Genomic DNA, 17619 nt, shown 5'->3' on the forward strand with positions numbered 1-17619 from the left:
CAAGGTAACCTGGAAAACAGTGGAAAAGCTCCACTCTACAAGGTTAGAGGGGAAGGCTGCCAGAGTGAAGCAACTTCAGCTTCCTGGAGGCAGCCCCAGGGTACTGGGAGCCTTGGCTCATGGCAGCGGGGGCAGTTTCCTGACCTACACCCGGTGGGAGCACCAGGCACGGCTTGGAAGATCAGCAGGGGACCTCTGCCAGAGCGAGCACATGAAGCTCAGCCCTCAGGGCACTCAGCGAGCAATCTGGCCAGTGGCAGCCCAGATCCAGGAAGGGGAAGCAGGCAGAGCAGGTAAGGAAGAGGCCCCAGGCAACTGAGCTGTGAGTGCTCAGCCTACCAAAGGTAGGGGAATGGAGATAGACTTCCGAGGTCTGTCCTCTGTACCTGGAACAGGACTCTGGGGCTCTCACCACATTTGGATCCTGATCACAGTCTAGGACCCCCATAGAACAGCAGGGCCCCTCCCCCACCTCAGCCCCATGGCAGAGGGGTGCACTTGTGGTCATTCACAAACCAGGAGGGAAGACAGAGCCTCACACAAAGGAGATCTTTGTGGGGGGTATGTGTCCCAATAATACTCAAAAGCTCAGGAAGCACCCCAAAACCAGGCACAGGCTGGGGAAATGAATAAACAGAGAAAAAAAGAGGAACACCATTGAGTAATGCATTGTCTGTGATCCCAAGAAGGATAAAAATACTCAATCTGAAGATGAGGAAGTACAAGCTTCTGCATCTAAAGACTGCAAGAAAAATGGGAATTGGGTTAAGGGTATGCCAGAGCTCAGAAAAGAATTTGAAAATCAAATAAGGGAGTTAGAAGAAAAATTGGGAAAAGAAATGAGAGAGATGCAGGATGAACATGAAAAAGAGGTCAGCAGCTTAGTCAAGGAGATCCAAAAAAATGCTCAAGAAAATGACATGTTAAAAACCAACTTAGGTTAAATGGATAAAACAGTTCAAAAAGTTATTGAGGAGAAGAATGCTTTAAAAAGCAGAATTGGCCAGATGGAAAAAGAGATAAGAAAGCTCTCTGAGGAAAACAAATCATTCAGATGTAGAATGGAACTAAAGGAAACTGCTGACTTTATGAGAAGTCAAGATACAATACTTCAAAACCAAAAGAATGAAAACTTAGAAGAAAATGTGAAAATCTCATTGAAAAAACAAGTGATCTGGAAAACAGATTCAGGAAAGATAATTTAAAAATTATTGGGATACCTGTAAGTCATGATCAGGAAACGAGCCTTGACATCATTTTAAAAGAATTCCTACAGGAAAATTGCCCAGACATCCTAGAAGCAGAGGGCAAAATAGAAATTGAGAGAATCCACTGATCTCCCTCAGAAAGAGATCCAAAAAAAAACCCAACCCCCAGGAATATTATAGCCAAGTTCCAGAACTCCCAAGTCAAAAAGAAAACATTACAAGCAGTCAGAAGGACATAATTCAAACATCGTGGAGCTGCAGTCAGGATCATGTAGGACTTAGCAGCAACTACATTAGAGGCTTGTAGGGTTTAGAATATAATATTCTGGAAGGCAAAAGAGCTTGGAATGCAACCGAGGCTCAACTACCCAGCAAAACTGAACATCCTCTTCCAGGGGAAAAAATGGACTTTCAATGAACCTGGGGAATTTCAAATGTTCCTGTTAAAATGGCCAGAGCTGAACAGAAAGTTTGACCTTCAAATACAGGACTCAGGTGAAGCATAGAGAGTGGAGGAGAAGGGGAAAATATGAGGGACTTAATGATGATGAACTACATGTATTCCAGCATAGAAAAATGGTACCAATAATACTTATAAGAAGCTTTTCATTTAATAGAGCAGGTAAAGGGGCAGCTAGGTAGCTCAGTGGATAGAGCACTGGCCCTGGAGTCAGGAGTACCCGAGTTCAAATTCGGCCTCAGACACTTAATAATTACCTAGCTGTGTGGCCTTGGGCAAGCCACTTAACCCCATTGCCTTGCAAAAAAACTAAAAAAAAATAGAGCAAGTAGAAGGAGCTTTTCTAGTTGAAGCACAAGAGAGAGCTGAATTTGAAGATATAATATATTGTAAATGGAGTCAGTGCCTAAATAGGAAATGTAATGGGAGTAAGAGAAAGGAGAGGTGGAATTGGCTATTTCATATAATAAATTTTTTTTATTACAATGAGCTATTGCAATGATATGGAAGGGGGGGAAGGCGAGGGGGAATGAGGGAACCTTCACTCTCATCAGAGGTAGCTTGGAGAGGAAACAGCATATATACTCAATGGGGTATAGACATCTAGAATAAAAAAGAGAGAAGGGGGGATAGGGGGAAGGGGGAATATGAGTGATGGAGGAGAGGGCGAACCATTGGGGAGAGTGGTCATGTAAAACACATTTTCTTTTTTACCTCTTTCAGGGGGCTGGGATTGGATGGCCTGTCCAGGACCACCCAAGCCAGGTGGTTGCTGAGCTTTAGGGGTGGTATGTGGACTCGTGGCCTCTTGACCCCAGGGCTGATGATCAGTCTGCTGCACCACTCAGCTACCCCAGCACATTTTAGAAGAGGGACAGAGTGAAAGGAGAGAGAGAAAATATGGTATATGATGATAGGGAGGTATGAATGGAGGGAGTTGTGATTAGCAATAGCAATGGTGGAAAAATATGGAAATAGCTTTTGTGATGGACTTATCATAAAGAATGTGATCCACCCACAACAGAGCTGGTGGCATTGGAGCACAGACTGAAGCATATTTATTATTATTATCAATTATTATTATTATTACTATTACTATTATTGTTATTATTTGGGGGGGTTGCAGGGCAAGTGGGGTTGGGTGGCTTGCCCCAGGCCACACAGCTGGGTGGTTGTTGGGTGTCTGAGGCTGGATTTGAACCCAGGTGCTCCTGACTCAAGGGCCAGTGCTCTGTCTACTGCACCACCTAGCTGCCCCTATTATTATTATTATTTTTTTTTGTTTTTGTTTTTTGCAGGGCAATGAGGTTGGGGTGGCTTGCCCAGGGTCACACAGCTGGGTCATTTTTGGCTGTTTGGGGCCAGACTCAAGCTCAGGTGCTCCTGACTCCAGGGCCTGTGCTCTGTCCACTGCATCACCTAGCTGCCCCATTATTATTTTTTAATTTTAATTTTAATTTTTTTCCTCTTTATTGCTCATGAAGGTCTATTTTTTGGGGGTATTATGTTTACTCTTAAACAAGAATGTTTTAGTAATGTATAAAAAGAACATCATTTGTACAAAAATAAATATAATTCAAAAACTAAAAAGAATCTGTGCCTAAGCAGTAAATGCTAAAGGAAAAGCAGCAGCAACATCTCAGTTTCCCTAACTGTCTCCCCCAAGAAGTAGTGGGGTGAAGATACAGGGTCTTAAGTAACAAAACAATGATAATCTTCATTGTTATAAGAAAGTTTTCTTATTGGGAGTTCCCTTTACTAGTAAAATCAAGGTCTAATCTGGAGGGAACAAAGGAAGCAATTTTCTAACTAGTTAACTTGGATGTAAAACACTGACAGAGGCCCTCCTCAATGTAGATGAAAACCATGGGGGTATTCTTAAATTGCTTCAGTCCTTCCACTTTCCTAGTAACATTTCAACACTATCACATTACTGCTGCTGCTGCTGATACTATTATAAATACCTAGCATTTATATAATATCTACTATGTGCCAGGCCCTATGCTAGGCATTTTACAAATTTGATCTCATTTGATCTTCCCAACAATGCTGGGAGTGAGGTCCTGCTATTAACCTCATTTTACAGTGGAGGAAATTGAGGTTCAGTGACTTGCCCAAGTTCACAGAGCTAGAAAGTATCTGAAGTGAGTTTTAAATTCAGATCTTCCTGACTGTAGGCCCAACATTGCATCAGCTATCTGCTTAGATTTGGAAACTTTCATAGCCTGATTTTATTTGCATCTTAGATTCAGATTATCAAGAAAACAGAACTTTCTTAGAGCATGGAGATGATTTTGAATAACTTCCTTTTATAATATTCCCCTTTACAAATCATTAAGAGGAAGAAAAATATTTCATATACATAGTAGAGAGATAGGTTTGAAAAAATATCAGGAATCGCAAGGAAGAAAAACTAATATTCAGACAAGATGGTTCTATGGATCAACTTATTGTCCCAATAACAGAGCTATCAGTGTAGAAACTGTTTAATCAAATTCAAGTGTGATCCAGAGATCTTTGCTATCATTTGGAAACTTTTCCCTATCACTCTTAAAATGGTCAATTATATGCCAGGGTTGGCTGTAAGCAAAATTGTGAATAGAAGTTTGCTTTTAATACACTTCAGTCACTTCCATCCATGTTCTCTTCTTTTCCCTCTCATAATACTACCCCCCTGCCCTTGGGCTCCTGTCTGTCATTCATTTTCTCAGGTAGAAGTCACCTACTCTGTTAAATTGACAACTTTGTGAAAGAGTTAAATGCAAGAAGTTTAGTAGAAAGCATTCAAATGATTATAATTGTTCTAAAATGGAATGCATCCCTTCAGTGTGTCATATGTGTTCCCTGGAACTGAAAGTCTCTTGAGTCAAACATGGATTGACCAACTACAGAAATATTTAGATAAGGGAATGGCTCTTGTCCCTATATATTTATATCAGTTTCCTATTTATGTCAATTATGTCACTATCAAAGATATTTGATAAAATTTTTTCCCCAGCTGACAGCTTCTCTAAAACACAATCCCAAAGATTCCTGTATCTTAAAAAATTTCTGATGACAATTTTGCACTACTGAAGCATAGATTTATCAATTTGGAACTAGAAAGGATCTTAGAAAGTAACTAACTCAACTTTTGTTATTTTGGGAGTAAAGGAGCTGAAACCAGAAAAGCTAAGAAACTTTCCCAAGTCATGTAGATACTGAAGAAATTGGAAGAATTACTATTCAGAACAAGACTTGATTACAATTTTTTTTGCTTCACCTTTGCTAAAACCCTCAAAATTCATGTCTCTTTATATCACCCATCTGGTTTTCCAATCTAGGCTTTGCCTTGGTTTGATCTGTTGATCTGATATCTTCAATATCTCTTGAGTATGTCTAATGTATTTTCAGGTGTTCTTAAAGGAAGATTCTCAATATATACATCATTTAATCTTTTTTTGAGATTATAGTGATACTATGGTCGGAATCAAAATCAAATTGCAAGGAGTTGAGGACTAAGTAGATAAAGGCAGCTGTCTACCACTATTAAGTATTCTGCCAAAGTCCTGCTCAAAAGACAGGTAGCATAGTGGATGGGATGCTAGGCTTTGAGTCATGGAGTCTTGAGTTCGAATCTGAAATCTGACACTTATTACCTGTGTGACTCTGAGTTCACTTACCTTCCATCCCCTCCCATCTTGTGTGACCCTGTGTTCGCTTAACTGCAATCCCCTTATTGGAGAAACAATAGCATTTAACTCTTAGGGTTATTGTATGGCTCATATGATAAAATGTTTGTAAAGTTTCTAGCATGTTGTAGTAACTCAAGTGGTATTTCAGTACTACTAGAGAGAAGGTGCTTACTCTTAAAAACTGAAAATAACTAAACTTTGAAAAGTCTAACAAATATAGGATGCTTAGAACATACTTAGACAATATACCAAACCAAATCCAGTGCTTGCAAAACATTGTACTAGGAGAGGAAATAAGAATAAGATGCAGGGACTCTAAGTTCCCTGAAGCTCCTCAGTTCTCCACAACCCTTGAGAAGCTTCTGGTCTAGTAAGAAGGTAACACAGACATGGGAAACTATTCAGCTTTTTTCACTCTCATTGTCTTCTGACTTTTGTATTCTCCTCACCCTCCTTCCTCTTCATTAGTTTCCTTCTTTCTTTCTTTTTTTTTTTTCTCCCAACAATCAAGTGAGATTGATATATATTAGGAGTAGAAAAAAGATTACCAGCCTTACACATTTTAAATAGAATCCTGGCTCAGACTTCATTACTGTTAGTATAAACCAAATAGGTTTCAGTAGTTGTTTTCTCACAGCCTTATCATACTTGGATACCTGATGAATTCAGCACCCAAGAAGGGATTTCCACTGGTATTTGTTAGGGTTCAAGGATGGGGAAAGGGACTTAAGTAAGTTTGACATTAATCTTTGGCCTCAACCTCATTGGTCAAAAACAGATCTGCCAAGTGCTGATTATAACTCTTTATCCTGAAGAAGCAAGTACATTCACCTCTGACTTGGTGCCAGAAGCCTTCAGGCTCCTTCTGTGTAAGGTCTGAAGGTGACCACATTGAAGGAGAACATCTAAGGTTAGTTTGGCATAGACTCCTTAGGACAGATTCTTAACCATTTTTGTGACACAGACCCCACTTTTGACAACCTGGTGAAATAAATCTAAGACCCCTCCTTAGAATAATGATTTTAAAGACATAAAACAAAATACATAGGATTATAAAGCAAACCACTTTTGGTGAAATGCAGCTATCAAAACATTAAAAAAAACTCAACGAGTTCATGGACCTCAGGTTCAGTACCTCTGACCTGGAGTGACCAAAGATTTCATTCAATGAAAGGCTACAGAGCCAAAGGGGAAGGTACATTGAAGGGCTCAGGACTAAAATGTGTAGGACCTTCTTTCAGTAATTAAGCTGAATCATCAATTCCCTTTCAGGACATTTCAAGTTTTGAAAGTCAGAGCCATTTCATGTCAACAATAGACTTTTGGACTTGAACAGGCATCAGACTCCTAGAACTGAGGATCAATTGCTTCATCTTCTGTGTAGGCAGGGAAAGAATAGTTGTCAAAAGGATCCTGTTGTCCCTGAGAAATCCTTACTCTCTCTCATTTAAGGCAATTGAGTTTCTACCCATTTTTCGAAAGCTCAACTCAATTGCCAACTCTTCTCTGAAGCTTTCTCTTGGTATTTAGCACCTTCTTCACTACTCCTTGCCCTGATCCATGCCCCTAAGATTATTTTCATTCCTCAAGTTGCCCTGGATCTTTATCTGATTCTGGGCCAGTTTGTACCCATTTCTGTTCCCTGCCCTTTGGTGCGGATAGTATGAGGCCATCAATTCAGTCTCTAGACTGGAAGTGTCATTGGAGGACCTTCATCATCACATCTTGTCTTTAGTGACTGAAAACTTCCTTGTGCCTACTTGTGCTAGAAAAAATAATTTTTCAGGACTAGGTGTGGTACATATTCTAAGTGTTTGTGGAGTAATTGTGAGGGGAGAGTGTGTGTGTGTATCTTATTCTGATTTAAACTATCAGCTTCCTGAGGATAAAAGACTAAATTTTAAATAAATTTTAAATCTCTCCTGCCACCTCATACTGTGTATGATATTTGTTTAGTAAAATTTTGTTAAGTGGAAAATCATTTAGATAGACCCCCTTCTTTTGCTGGAAACAAATAGGGTAATAGACCTCCCTTCCCACACTGAAGAAGTTACTGAAGATTTAAGCCTCCTCTGCCCTCTCTAAGCACTGAAAGCAGTTTCTATAGAAGGTTAGATAACATTGTAGTAGATCACTTAAGCAAGGAAATGAATGGGTGATGTCAGACAGAAAAGGACTTCTTGTTCTAGATCTTCTAGGTTTATAGTGGCATCCTTTTAGATCTATTTAAGGATATGATTATTATGTAGCACATGAAAGGAATGGTGTTACTTTTTAGTGGAGTTTCAGATATGCACTGAGATATAAGAGAAGATATTGAGAAAAATTATATGGAAAGGTAATTAAAAAAGATAGTTGTATTATTAGTGTGCTGTATTTGAAAAGATATTCTTCTCTGAAATTTCATATTCACATTCAGGCAATTGATCTGAGTGAAATTTTCATTTCAAAATTGTGTTTGCGTTTTCTGAGCCTTTCAAAGGATTTGGGGCAGGGAAAGTCATTGGAATTTGGGTCAATCAGCCTGGGACATTAATATGCAAAAAAATGAGTTGAGCCTGTTTACCATGACTTGAATGATAAGTCTAAGAAGATTAAAGAAGTACCCTTTCCCTTCCAATCCCACAATCTGACCCTGATTTCAGGGACATTTTTAACCCCATCTCCTCTCCTTTTTTCAACTCTTTCAAATTAAAGGTCCCAGAGCTAAGACCTTGTAAGATTCAGTTGTTCAAGGTCCTTTGGATTTCCATAATCTTCAAAAAGAAACTTAAAGAACTTATCATTTATCTTTTCAGGAGCTGCTAATAGCCTTTGACAATGAAGTCAATGCTTTTTTGGACAATATGTTTGGACCCCGAGGTAAGTGAGTTATTTGGGAATCAACAAATTGCCTTTTGGAGGGTGGAGAGTCTTATTCAATTATAGGAATTGCCCATGAAATTTCTTCAGTAAATTCCTTTCAATTATATAATTATCTATGTAATAAATCATTAAATAATAAAAATAATTTTTGATAAATTATTGAATTAAATGAATTATTAAATGAAATATGCAAAAATTTATATAGTAATTTAGAATTTTCAAAGCCCTGGCACATCCATTGTCTCATCTGATTGTCAGAAAAAACCTGGGAAATAGTATTATTACTCCAATTTTTTAAAAAGGCTACCAGTTAAATATATTTTATACTTAAAAGAAAAGCAAGTAGCACATAATAGATGCCCACAATTTCATGAACAATTCTCTTTTTCTTTTCTATTGAATATATAGAAATGCCCATAGTTAACTGATGTTTGTTAAGTCACAATAAAAATAAATTTAAAAAACATGTTGACTTACTGAAAGAGAAAACTACTTCTGCCAGTGATCTAGGGCCTTATTTACTTCTCCTTTCCTTCTCACTCTTTTCTCTATATGTTAAAGATAAAACACAGAGAAAGAAGCTGTAGTCTGAAATTTTTCCTTCTGTGCTGTTTGTTGTTTTCTAGTTTTAAGATTGTAGACTATGTAGATCTATGTAGATGACTTTTAAATTGCCAGTTCCAGGAAGTTTTGTTCCAGTTTTACAGTTGAAGTGTAAAAAGCTCAGAGGTGATACAATTTTGCCCACGATGGTATACTCAATAGGTAAGTAGTGGAATTGGTAGATCTTTTGGCTGTTGGTCCAATGCTCTTCCCACTATACTGTCTAGTTCTTGGTTTTATTTTACAAATAATGAACCTGTTTTCTCACCCTTGATAAACACATAGAAGCAGTCATTTCTTCTGAGATTTTCCTCTTAAGATCAACCTATCCGAATTGAAGATGGGATTTCCATGGAGCAGGTAGTAAAGTATCTAGAAAAGAACACTGAACTTGGAACTAGAATTTGAAACCCAGCTGGATCAGTTGCATTTGTCACTTTCTATAGTCTTTTTTCCCTGAAATCCTAGATGTTATTGGATAAGGCTAAGCCAGTTCAAGGACTACTCTAGAATTTAAGGGCATTTTAGAAAAGACTCAGGGTAACCCTGAGTGCATCCAGAAAGATGCATTTGACCTGAACTGGAGTAAATGTGAACCCTGACAACTATAGAATTTGCTTATTTCTTCAGAGACTGTCCTCTCTGGACCTTCCAGGATCAAGACCCACCTTCTCAAGACAGGACCAGAGTTGGATACAGAGCCAAACTGTAGAATGAAGCTAGTCATGAATATGTATCAGCAGAAAGATTTTTGCTAGAGAAGCATTTCTTATAGTTTCCTGTATTGAGTTTCCCTGATTCTGTTTATCTCATTCTTCCCTTCACCACCTCCCCAGTTGTTTTTCTCTTTTTCATTTTAAGTTAGCCAAGCATTGTTTCTGGTTACCTAAAAAGCATTTTAGAAGTGGAAGACATTATGTAGTATAACCCCTTTATTTCTTAGATGAGGAAACCCAGACCTAGAAAGATTTAGTGACTTTCCTAAGGTCACATGACAAGTTGGTTCCTCAAATGAATCTTAGAATGAGTTTCTGACTTGAGGTCATGCATATATAATTGCATTCTTTAGAAAATGAAAATTCCCTCCCCTCTATCTAGTACTTGACCCTGGAATCTGAACATATCAAAACTCTTTTCCTATGTGGCATATTCTTTCAGGACAGGCTTCAGGCTGAGTCTCTGGGGGTGGGTGATTCCCAAAATTCAAGGTACTTTATGTATCTTCATTCTTAAAACTATAGCTAAGGAACCCCTACTAGGGAGTTTACTTTTAATAGACAGTAGACACAAGTAGCTGAAAGCAAAGGCATTTATTAAGATGGCATTTTAAGAAGAGTAGCAATTCTTCATATAAACCCAGGCATTCTCCCATACAGCAGAAAGAATGGATAGGGACACCCTTAGGCAATATAATTCACATCTTTTCTATAGTATCTTCATGCTACTCTCTCCTAGAGGCAGTATCTCTGCTGGGTCAGTTGCTCACTTAGGCTCTATAGAGCTACTCTTCTTTGTAGTTTGCCTCCTGACTTTCAAGGACAATTTTCATTTGAATCCATAGATGACTGTTTTCTCTGATGCCAAGGCTCAAATTCTTTGGAGTTTCAATGAATTTTGGCCTGTTCCATGATGGGTTTGATGTCTTCTTCTAGGCAAATAGTTCTGATGTAAATTGTCATAACTGATGTGGTTGAGGGAATAGAAATCTCTTCTCTGCCACTGCCCTCTGGTGAAGGCATAAAGGAAAAGACATAAAGCATTTTCCTGTCACAGATGGATTCTTCCTCCATAGCTGACATTTTCTAATTTTCCAAGGGTCACATTCCACAAAGCTCTCTAGCTTCCACTTTGACAAGAATTGATAAGTTGGTACATTATAGGTTACATTAAAGTCAATATTCAACCATATAGTGGCAAGCTACCCTTCTCATTCCATCATAGAAAAAGTACCCTGTAGACATAATAGAATATACATACATCTTTGTACTTCTTTTAATACATTTAATGTCTAGTTGTCCCTGTAAGGGGTAAGAATCAATTGATCAAAGTGTCCTTACCAACTCTCAATCACACAGTTCTCCCCCCACCCTGTAACTGCTCATACTGTTTTCTTTACTAGATAATCTTTCTTTTCCCATCTTCTAAATATTTCTCAAGGTTTAGTTATTAGTTTTATTAGTTTCCTACTCTTCTTTCTACATAAGCACTCTTGCTCATTCTTGTTCACAGGTTCAGCTATCAAATGGCTCCCAAAGCTACAGCTATCCTTGTCCTTTCAGGATTCAGTTTCCTCTTAAATATTCCATAGTTTAAAACCGTACATCTCATGTTCCCCTAAAAATACTTGCTTCCCAATTTCCCAATTTCTTTTAAGAGCATCATTTCCCTAACAATCCAGGTTGACTCTTTTATTTATTTGTTTGTTTGTTTTTTCAAGGCAATGGGGTTAAGTGGCTTGCCCAAGGCCACATGGCTAGGTAATTATTAAGTGTCTGAGGCAGGATTTGAGCTCAGGTACTCCTGACTCCAAGACTGGTGCTCTATCCACTGCACCACCTAGCCGCTCCCATAGGTTGACTCTTTTATCATCATCTTTGACCTCTCTGACCTCCCAATTAATCATCAAAAATAATGATCCTTCCTTTGTAGTATCTTCCTTCTTTCCTTCCTTCCTTCCTTCCTTCCTTCCTTCCTTCCTTCCTTCCTTCCTTCCTTCCTTCCTTCCTTCCTTCCTTCCTTCCTTCCTTTAATTCCACTTTAGTAAAGACTTTCATTAATTCAGGTCTGAATTACAGCTTTTTATCTGATCTCTCTGCTTCTTAATTCCCCCATATCTCCCCCTCTACCCCCACCCCCCACACCGCCACACACTCAAAACCATTCAGATTTACTTGAAAACACTTTTTGTCAATAATCCAGTTGGGGGGGGGAGTAAGGGGGGGGGTGTTTTTAGGGGTTTTTTAAATTTTTAAATTATTTCAATGGGTTTCCTGTGTCTAGAAGATAAAGTTCAAAATACATAACCTGGTATTCTGAGCTTTCCATAGTCTGACCCCATTTGACCTCTCCAGTTATTTCTTACAGGATCACTAAATACAAATTCTCCAGTACATCCAAACAGGTCTATCCACTTTGTCCTCAATTTACTCTGTTCATTCCTGCCCCTTTCTTTCTATTCATACCACTGCCTACAATGCCCTTACCTCTTACCTCTTCTCTCCAGCAACCTAAAATCCTTCTTCTTCAAGGACTAATACAAGGCCTGCATCCTTCAGGAAGACTTCTCAAGTATTTCTTTGCATACCTCTCTTTTCTTAGCATTTATTTATTTGGAAATTAATTAAATACTACCTCATACACTCTGTTATATAGTTCTATTTAATTCTTGAATTGCTAGAAATGGTATAGCTCCAGGCCTATAGCCCAAAGTGATTCTTTTTAAAAGAGGAAAAGATCCTATATGTACAACAAATTTATATACATTATATACATACACACATATTTGCATGTATACATTCAACTACCACTGCTTTTTTGTGGTGGCAAAAAACTGGACACTAAAGAGATGTCTATCAATTGAGGAATGACTGAAAAAAATTTGTCATATTAATGTGATAGAAGACTGTTGTTAGAGAAGTATTGAGGAAATAGATGATTCCAGAGATATGAAAAGTATGAATTGATGTAAAGTATGATAAACAGAACCAGAGTGGATCATACTATCACATTAATATCACACAGCAAACTATTTTGAAGACTTTTATAAACTGAAGCAGAACTAAAAGAAAAATTTACATCACAACACTAAAATGAGCAGAACCAAAAGAACAATTTACAAAGCAATTACACTCTAACTTTAAAAGTTATAACTTAAAAAAGCAAAAACTTTAAAAGTTATAGGAACCATGATTTGCTCTTCATACCCATTCACAGGTCCATCAATAGTGCAACACTGTGCCTATTTCCCCCCCAGTCCTTCCAACATTCATCAATTTTTATCTTCTTTGTCAAGTAGATGGGCAGGAGACAGAATCCATTAATTCCTTTAATTTCCTTTTCTATAATTTCTATAATTCTATAATAAACATCATGAAGTTATATTTCTTATCTCTTCATTTAACACAGTGGTACTTAATGAGTGTTTATTGAATGGATATAAAATAGAAATAAGAAGTGATCATATAAAAATAATACTTGACTCAAAAAATCTTTTTTAAAAGGATATATATATATATATATATATATAATGAGTTACATTAACTATTTCTGTAGGACTAATTAAAATATGATGGTTTGGTAATTAACCAAATTATTGATTAACCTGGGGTTCCCTTTTTGAGAACTGTCTATATTCTTAGACTATCAGTTGAGGAATTGTTCTTATTCTTAGAAATTTAAATTGGCTCCTCACATAAGTAATATTTGCTAAATATCTATTTGATAAAAACTGCTGGGAAAATTGAGCAGCAATATGAAAGAATTTAGATTTAGTCCAATACTTCCTTACTCCTAGTGACATGAACTAGATATGAAAGGTCATATCATTAACAAATTAGAGAAACATGGGGGAAAAGTATGGATTAGATATATGGATTGAATAAAAGTTCATGGCTAAACAAGGAATAGGAAGGATCACAGTATATGAAATGACTAATTTTAATTACATAAAATTAAAGCTTTGTACAAATAAATCCAATGATGTTAAGTTTAAATTGGAAGCAATTAACTGGGGGGGGGTGGATTTTACTTCAGCTTTCTCTGATAAAATCTCATTTCCAAAATATGTAAAGAGTTTATTCATGTTCATAAGAATAGTTAAGAACCATCCCCAATTCTTTCTTCACTCTCAACTATCATACTAACTCTTGCAGGCTACATTTTTTTTCTACATAGATTTGATAATGAAAGCCCTCTGCTCAAAAGTCTTCAATGGCTCCCTACTGTGTCCCAAATCAAATTCAAACTCCTTGGTCTGGTACTCAGGGGTTTTCATGCTCTAATTCCACACTATTTGTCTAGTCTGGTTCATATTACTATATTTTGTGTTTTCTATTCTTCAGTGAAATTGACTTCTGACCTTTAACATATAATTTGTGCTTTCATTAGTCTTCTTATGATATAAAATGTTATGCTAAAGTTATATCTTTATATCTTATTTCCTCACTAGCCTATAAAAGTCATGAAGTAAGGGACTAAATTATTATCTTTGCAGTTAACTTAGTGGTACTTAATTAGTGTTTATTGAATTAATACAGAAGAAGCATAAGAAATGATCATAGAAAGAATAGTACTTGGCACAAAATGCTTTTTTTTTTTTTAAAGAATATGCATGGGGCAGCTAGGTGGTGCAGTGCATAGAGCACCAGCCCTGGAGTCAGGAGTACTTGAGTTCAAATCTGGCCTCAGACACTTGACACTTACTAGCTATGTGACCTTAGGCAAGTCACTTAACCCTTTTTGCCTCATATCCAGGACCATCTCCATTCGTCCTGATCCATATCTGGCCATTGGATCTGCATGGCTATGGAGGAGAAAGTGAAACTGGTAACAACACAGCTCCCCCTCACTCAGGTCATGTGCTTGTCATGGCGCTACCTCCCTGATGTCATGATCTTCTTTGATATGAAGGACATAACAATAGAGGTGGGGAACCCTTTTTCTCCCAATGACCATTGGATGTTTATAACATCATTTACCTACTCTTATTTGGTCAACGATTTCATTCATTCACCCCTAAAAAGCTCCTTGTTTTATTGAATTTTGAGTCCTGCCTGCAGTTGCCATAGCAGTGCCAGACCAAATGATTTTGTGGACATTATATGACCTGTGGACTGGATGTTCCCCACCCCTGATAAAAATAAAAATAATCATTTGTCTTAGACTGTAGGACTCATTAAATTATTGGTTTTTTACTCCTTTTGTGTTTTTATTCGTTCAGAATGTTTTATACATATAAATAACTGCAAATTTTCTTTTTTATAAAAACAAAGTTTCAGAGAAATGTGCTTTCTCTCCTACCAATTGTGGTCCCATTACTTAGATGTTAAAGAAGAAAGCTTTCAATACTGACCTATCATACTCAATGACACTTCTTTTGGGAAACGGTGTTAATTTATGGGGTTGATCACCCTTCAAACTTCATCAGAAACTAAATATTTGACTCTTCTCTGCTGTGCTGTCATAAGTTTTCATACTTAACACATATTGACTTTGAACTATAAAAAAACATTTTTTTCCCCTGCTTAATGTAGTGAGGTAAGAGCAAATCTTGGAATCCAGATATCTGAATGTGAATACTGACTCCATGGGGAAATCACTAATCTTTAAGAGCCTCAAATTCCTTCTTTCTAAAATGGGAATAATAGATGTGCACTACTTTGTATTGCATAGGGATTGCAAGCCAGAGTATTTTGTAAACCTAAAGCACCATATAGATAGGAATTATTATTATATATAACATAATCACAGGATGGGCATTAGCTTCTTACTTTGAAGGGTATCTAATTTTAGGACACTTAAACTGGATTGTTTGGGGCATTTACATTGGAATGTAAAGATAATTTATTTTTTTATATCTTTGATGTAAGTATTTTCCCAATTGAATTTTTATATTTAGAATACAGAGCATCAAATTCAACAAGTCCTGCTTTACTTTCTGACTCAGTAATATCACTGTTGTGTTTCTTTTCAGATGCTCGGGTCAGAGGATGGCTCATGTTGGACTCCTACCTTCCTACTTTTTTCCTTACTGTAATATATCTGCTTTCCATTTGGTTGGGGAACAAGTATATGAAGAATAGGCCTGCACTTTCTCTCAGGGGCATTCTCATTTTCTATAATCTTGGAATCACACTACTCTCTCTATATATGCTTATAGAGGTAAGTTTTCAGTCAAAGTTACAATTTTAGTATTTAGTAACAGTACTTAGTTAACCAGGCATAGAGCAAGAACTTAATAAATACTATTTTGATTTATAAGCACTTTGTTTTCAACCAGTCAAAGTTACAATTTAATAATACTACTTATTAACCAGGCAGAGAGCAAGAATTTAACTATTTGATTTATTGACACTTTCAGAGTAGAGTCATTCCTAGAGGTCATTTATAATCCAGCCCCCTGCCTTCTGACAGAATTTTAGGGTCCCCACATGTTATTCTTTTTTTTTCAGGTTTTTGCAACACAAATGGGGTTAAGTGGCTTGCCCAAGGCAACACATCTAGGCAATTATTAAGTGTCTGAGGCCAGATTTGAACTCAGGTACTCCTGACTCCAGGGCCGGTGCTCTATCCACTGTGCCATCTAGCCACCCCTCCACATGATATTCTTGAAGATCTGAGTTACTTCTGGTTTTTGATTCATCTCCTTCAGGAAGTTTTTCTTAGTCCTAACTTGTGTTTCTCCTGCAATAATTTAGATCCATTTTCTTTTATTCATGTCTTAATCAAAACAGATTGCCAACTGAGAAGACTCAAGAAGGGATCTGAGGCAGTTTTTAAGTATTTAAAAGAATATCATGTGGAAAAGTTATTAGATTTGCTCTTTTTGATTCTAGATTCAGAGCTAGGAGCATTGTGCAAAAGTTGAAAAAAAAAAAGGCAAAATTTATTTTTGATATAAGAAATGATTTCCTAGCAATTGGGAAATTGTCCAAAAGTGGAGAGGGCTTACGAAGTAGTGGGTTTCCTTTGAGAGGGCTCTAAGAGTATAAATGATTTCTTATCACATATCTTGTTGAAGGGACTCAAGTTGAAATCCCTTCCAAGTTTTAAACATTCTATGAAATGTGATGATTCATAGAAATATCAAATATTAGAGATGAAAGAGATGGTAGAGATTTTCTAGTCCAGAAATGTCAAACCTTCTTCCTCAGTCACATGCAGCCCACAAAACTTCTAAGAATAGCCTGAACCAGATTAAAATATAATTGGGAAATATTTAACAAAATAAATTAAAATATAATAAAACAGAGATAATGTTAATTTGTAGTTTTCTGAGCCATTATGTGGTCTGCAGGAATCCTTATGGACCATAAAGTGACCTTCATTTCTATTTGAATTTGACTCCATTGCTCAAGCCTTTATCACCCTTATTTTACAGATGATATAATTAAAGTCCAGAGAAGTAACTTTCTCATTTACTCAGGGAGTTTTAGAGCTGTTAATAACTGATATTTTAATTGATATTTTATTTTTTCAATTACATGGTAATTTTTCAACTTTCATGCATTTGCAGATTTATAAGTTACACATCTTTCTACTACATACTCTTCCATCCTCCCTCTCTTGGTGGTGAACAATCTAGTAAAAGTTATACATGTATTTGTGTTAACATATTTACATATTGGTCATTTTATGTAAGAGGAATTAGGACTAAGGGGAAAGAAAGAGACCCATGGGATAGGAAGGAAAAACACAAGAGAAGTAAAAGTGAACATAGTATACATTCAGATTCCATGGTTTTGTGTTTTTTTTAATCCTCTGGATATGTATGGCATTGTCCATAAAAAGCCTCCCTGGGTTGCCCTTGATTTCTGAATGATCATAGTTGATCATCTTAAAATGTTGTTGTTCATGTGTACAATATTCTCTTAGTTCTGCTCTCTTCACTCAGCATCAGTTCATTTAATTCTTTCCATGCCTCTCTAATGTCTGACTACTCATGATTTCTTATAGAACAATAGTACTCCATAGCTTTCATATACCAAAACTTGTTCAGTCATTCCCCAATTGATGGGCATCCCCTCAATTTCCAATTCTTTGCCACTACAAAAAGAGCTGCTATAAATATTTTTGAACATGAGACTTTTCT

At 36.9% G+C, this 17619-nt stretch overlaps 1 protein-coding gene across 4 annotated transcripts in view; it reads left to right on the forward strand.

Annotated features, from left to right (window-relative positions):
- Nucleotides 1–17619, forward strand: part of ELOVL2 (ELOVL fatty acid elongase 2) — a 115875-nt gene that overhangs the window by 67601 nt on the left and 30655 nt on the right. For all 4 annotated transcript variants that reach the window (XM_074208037.1, XM_074208035.1, XM_074208036.1 and 1 more), the window contains 2 exons: nucleotides 8141–8204; nucleotides 15502–15689. In XM_074208037.1, the coding sequence (XP_074064138.1) occupies nucleotides 8189–8204; nucleotides 15502–15689 (204 nt within the window). In that variant the 5' untranslated portion in view covers nucleotides 8141–8188. The remainder of the gene's footprint in view (nucleotides 1–8140; nucleotides 8205–15501; nucleotides 15690–17619) is intronic.

The sequence above is a fragment of the Macrotis lagotis genome, chromosome X (genome assembly GCF_037893015.1).
Source record: "Macrotis lagotis isolate mMagLag1 chromosome X, bilby.v1.9.chrom.fasta, whole genome shotgun sequence".
NCBI lineage: Eukaryota > Metazoa > Chordata > Mammalia > Peramelemorphia > Peramelidae > Macrotis > Macrotis lagotis.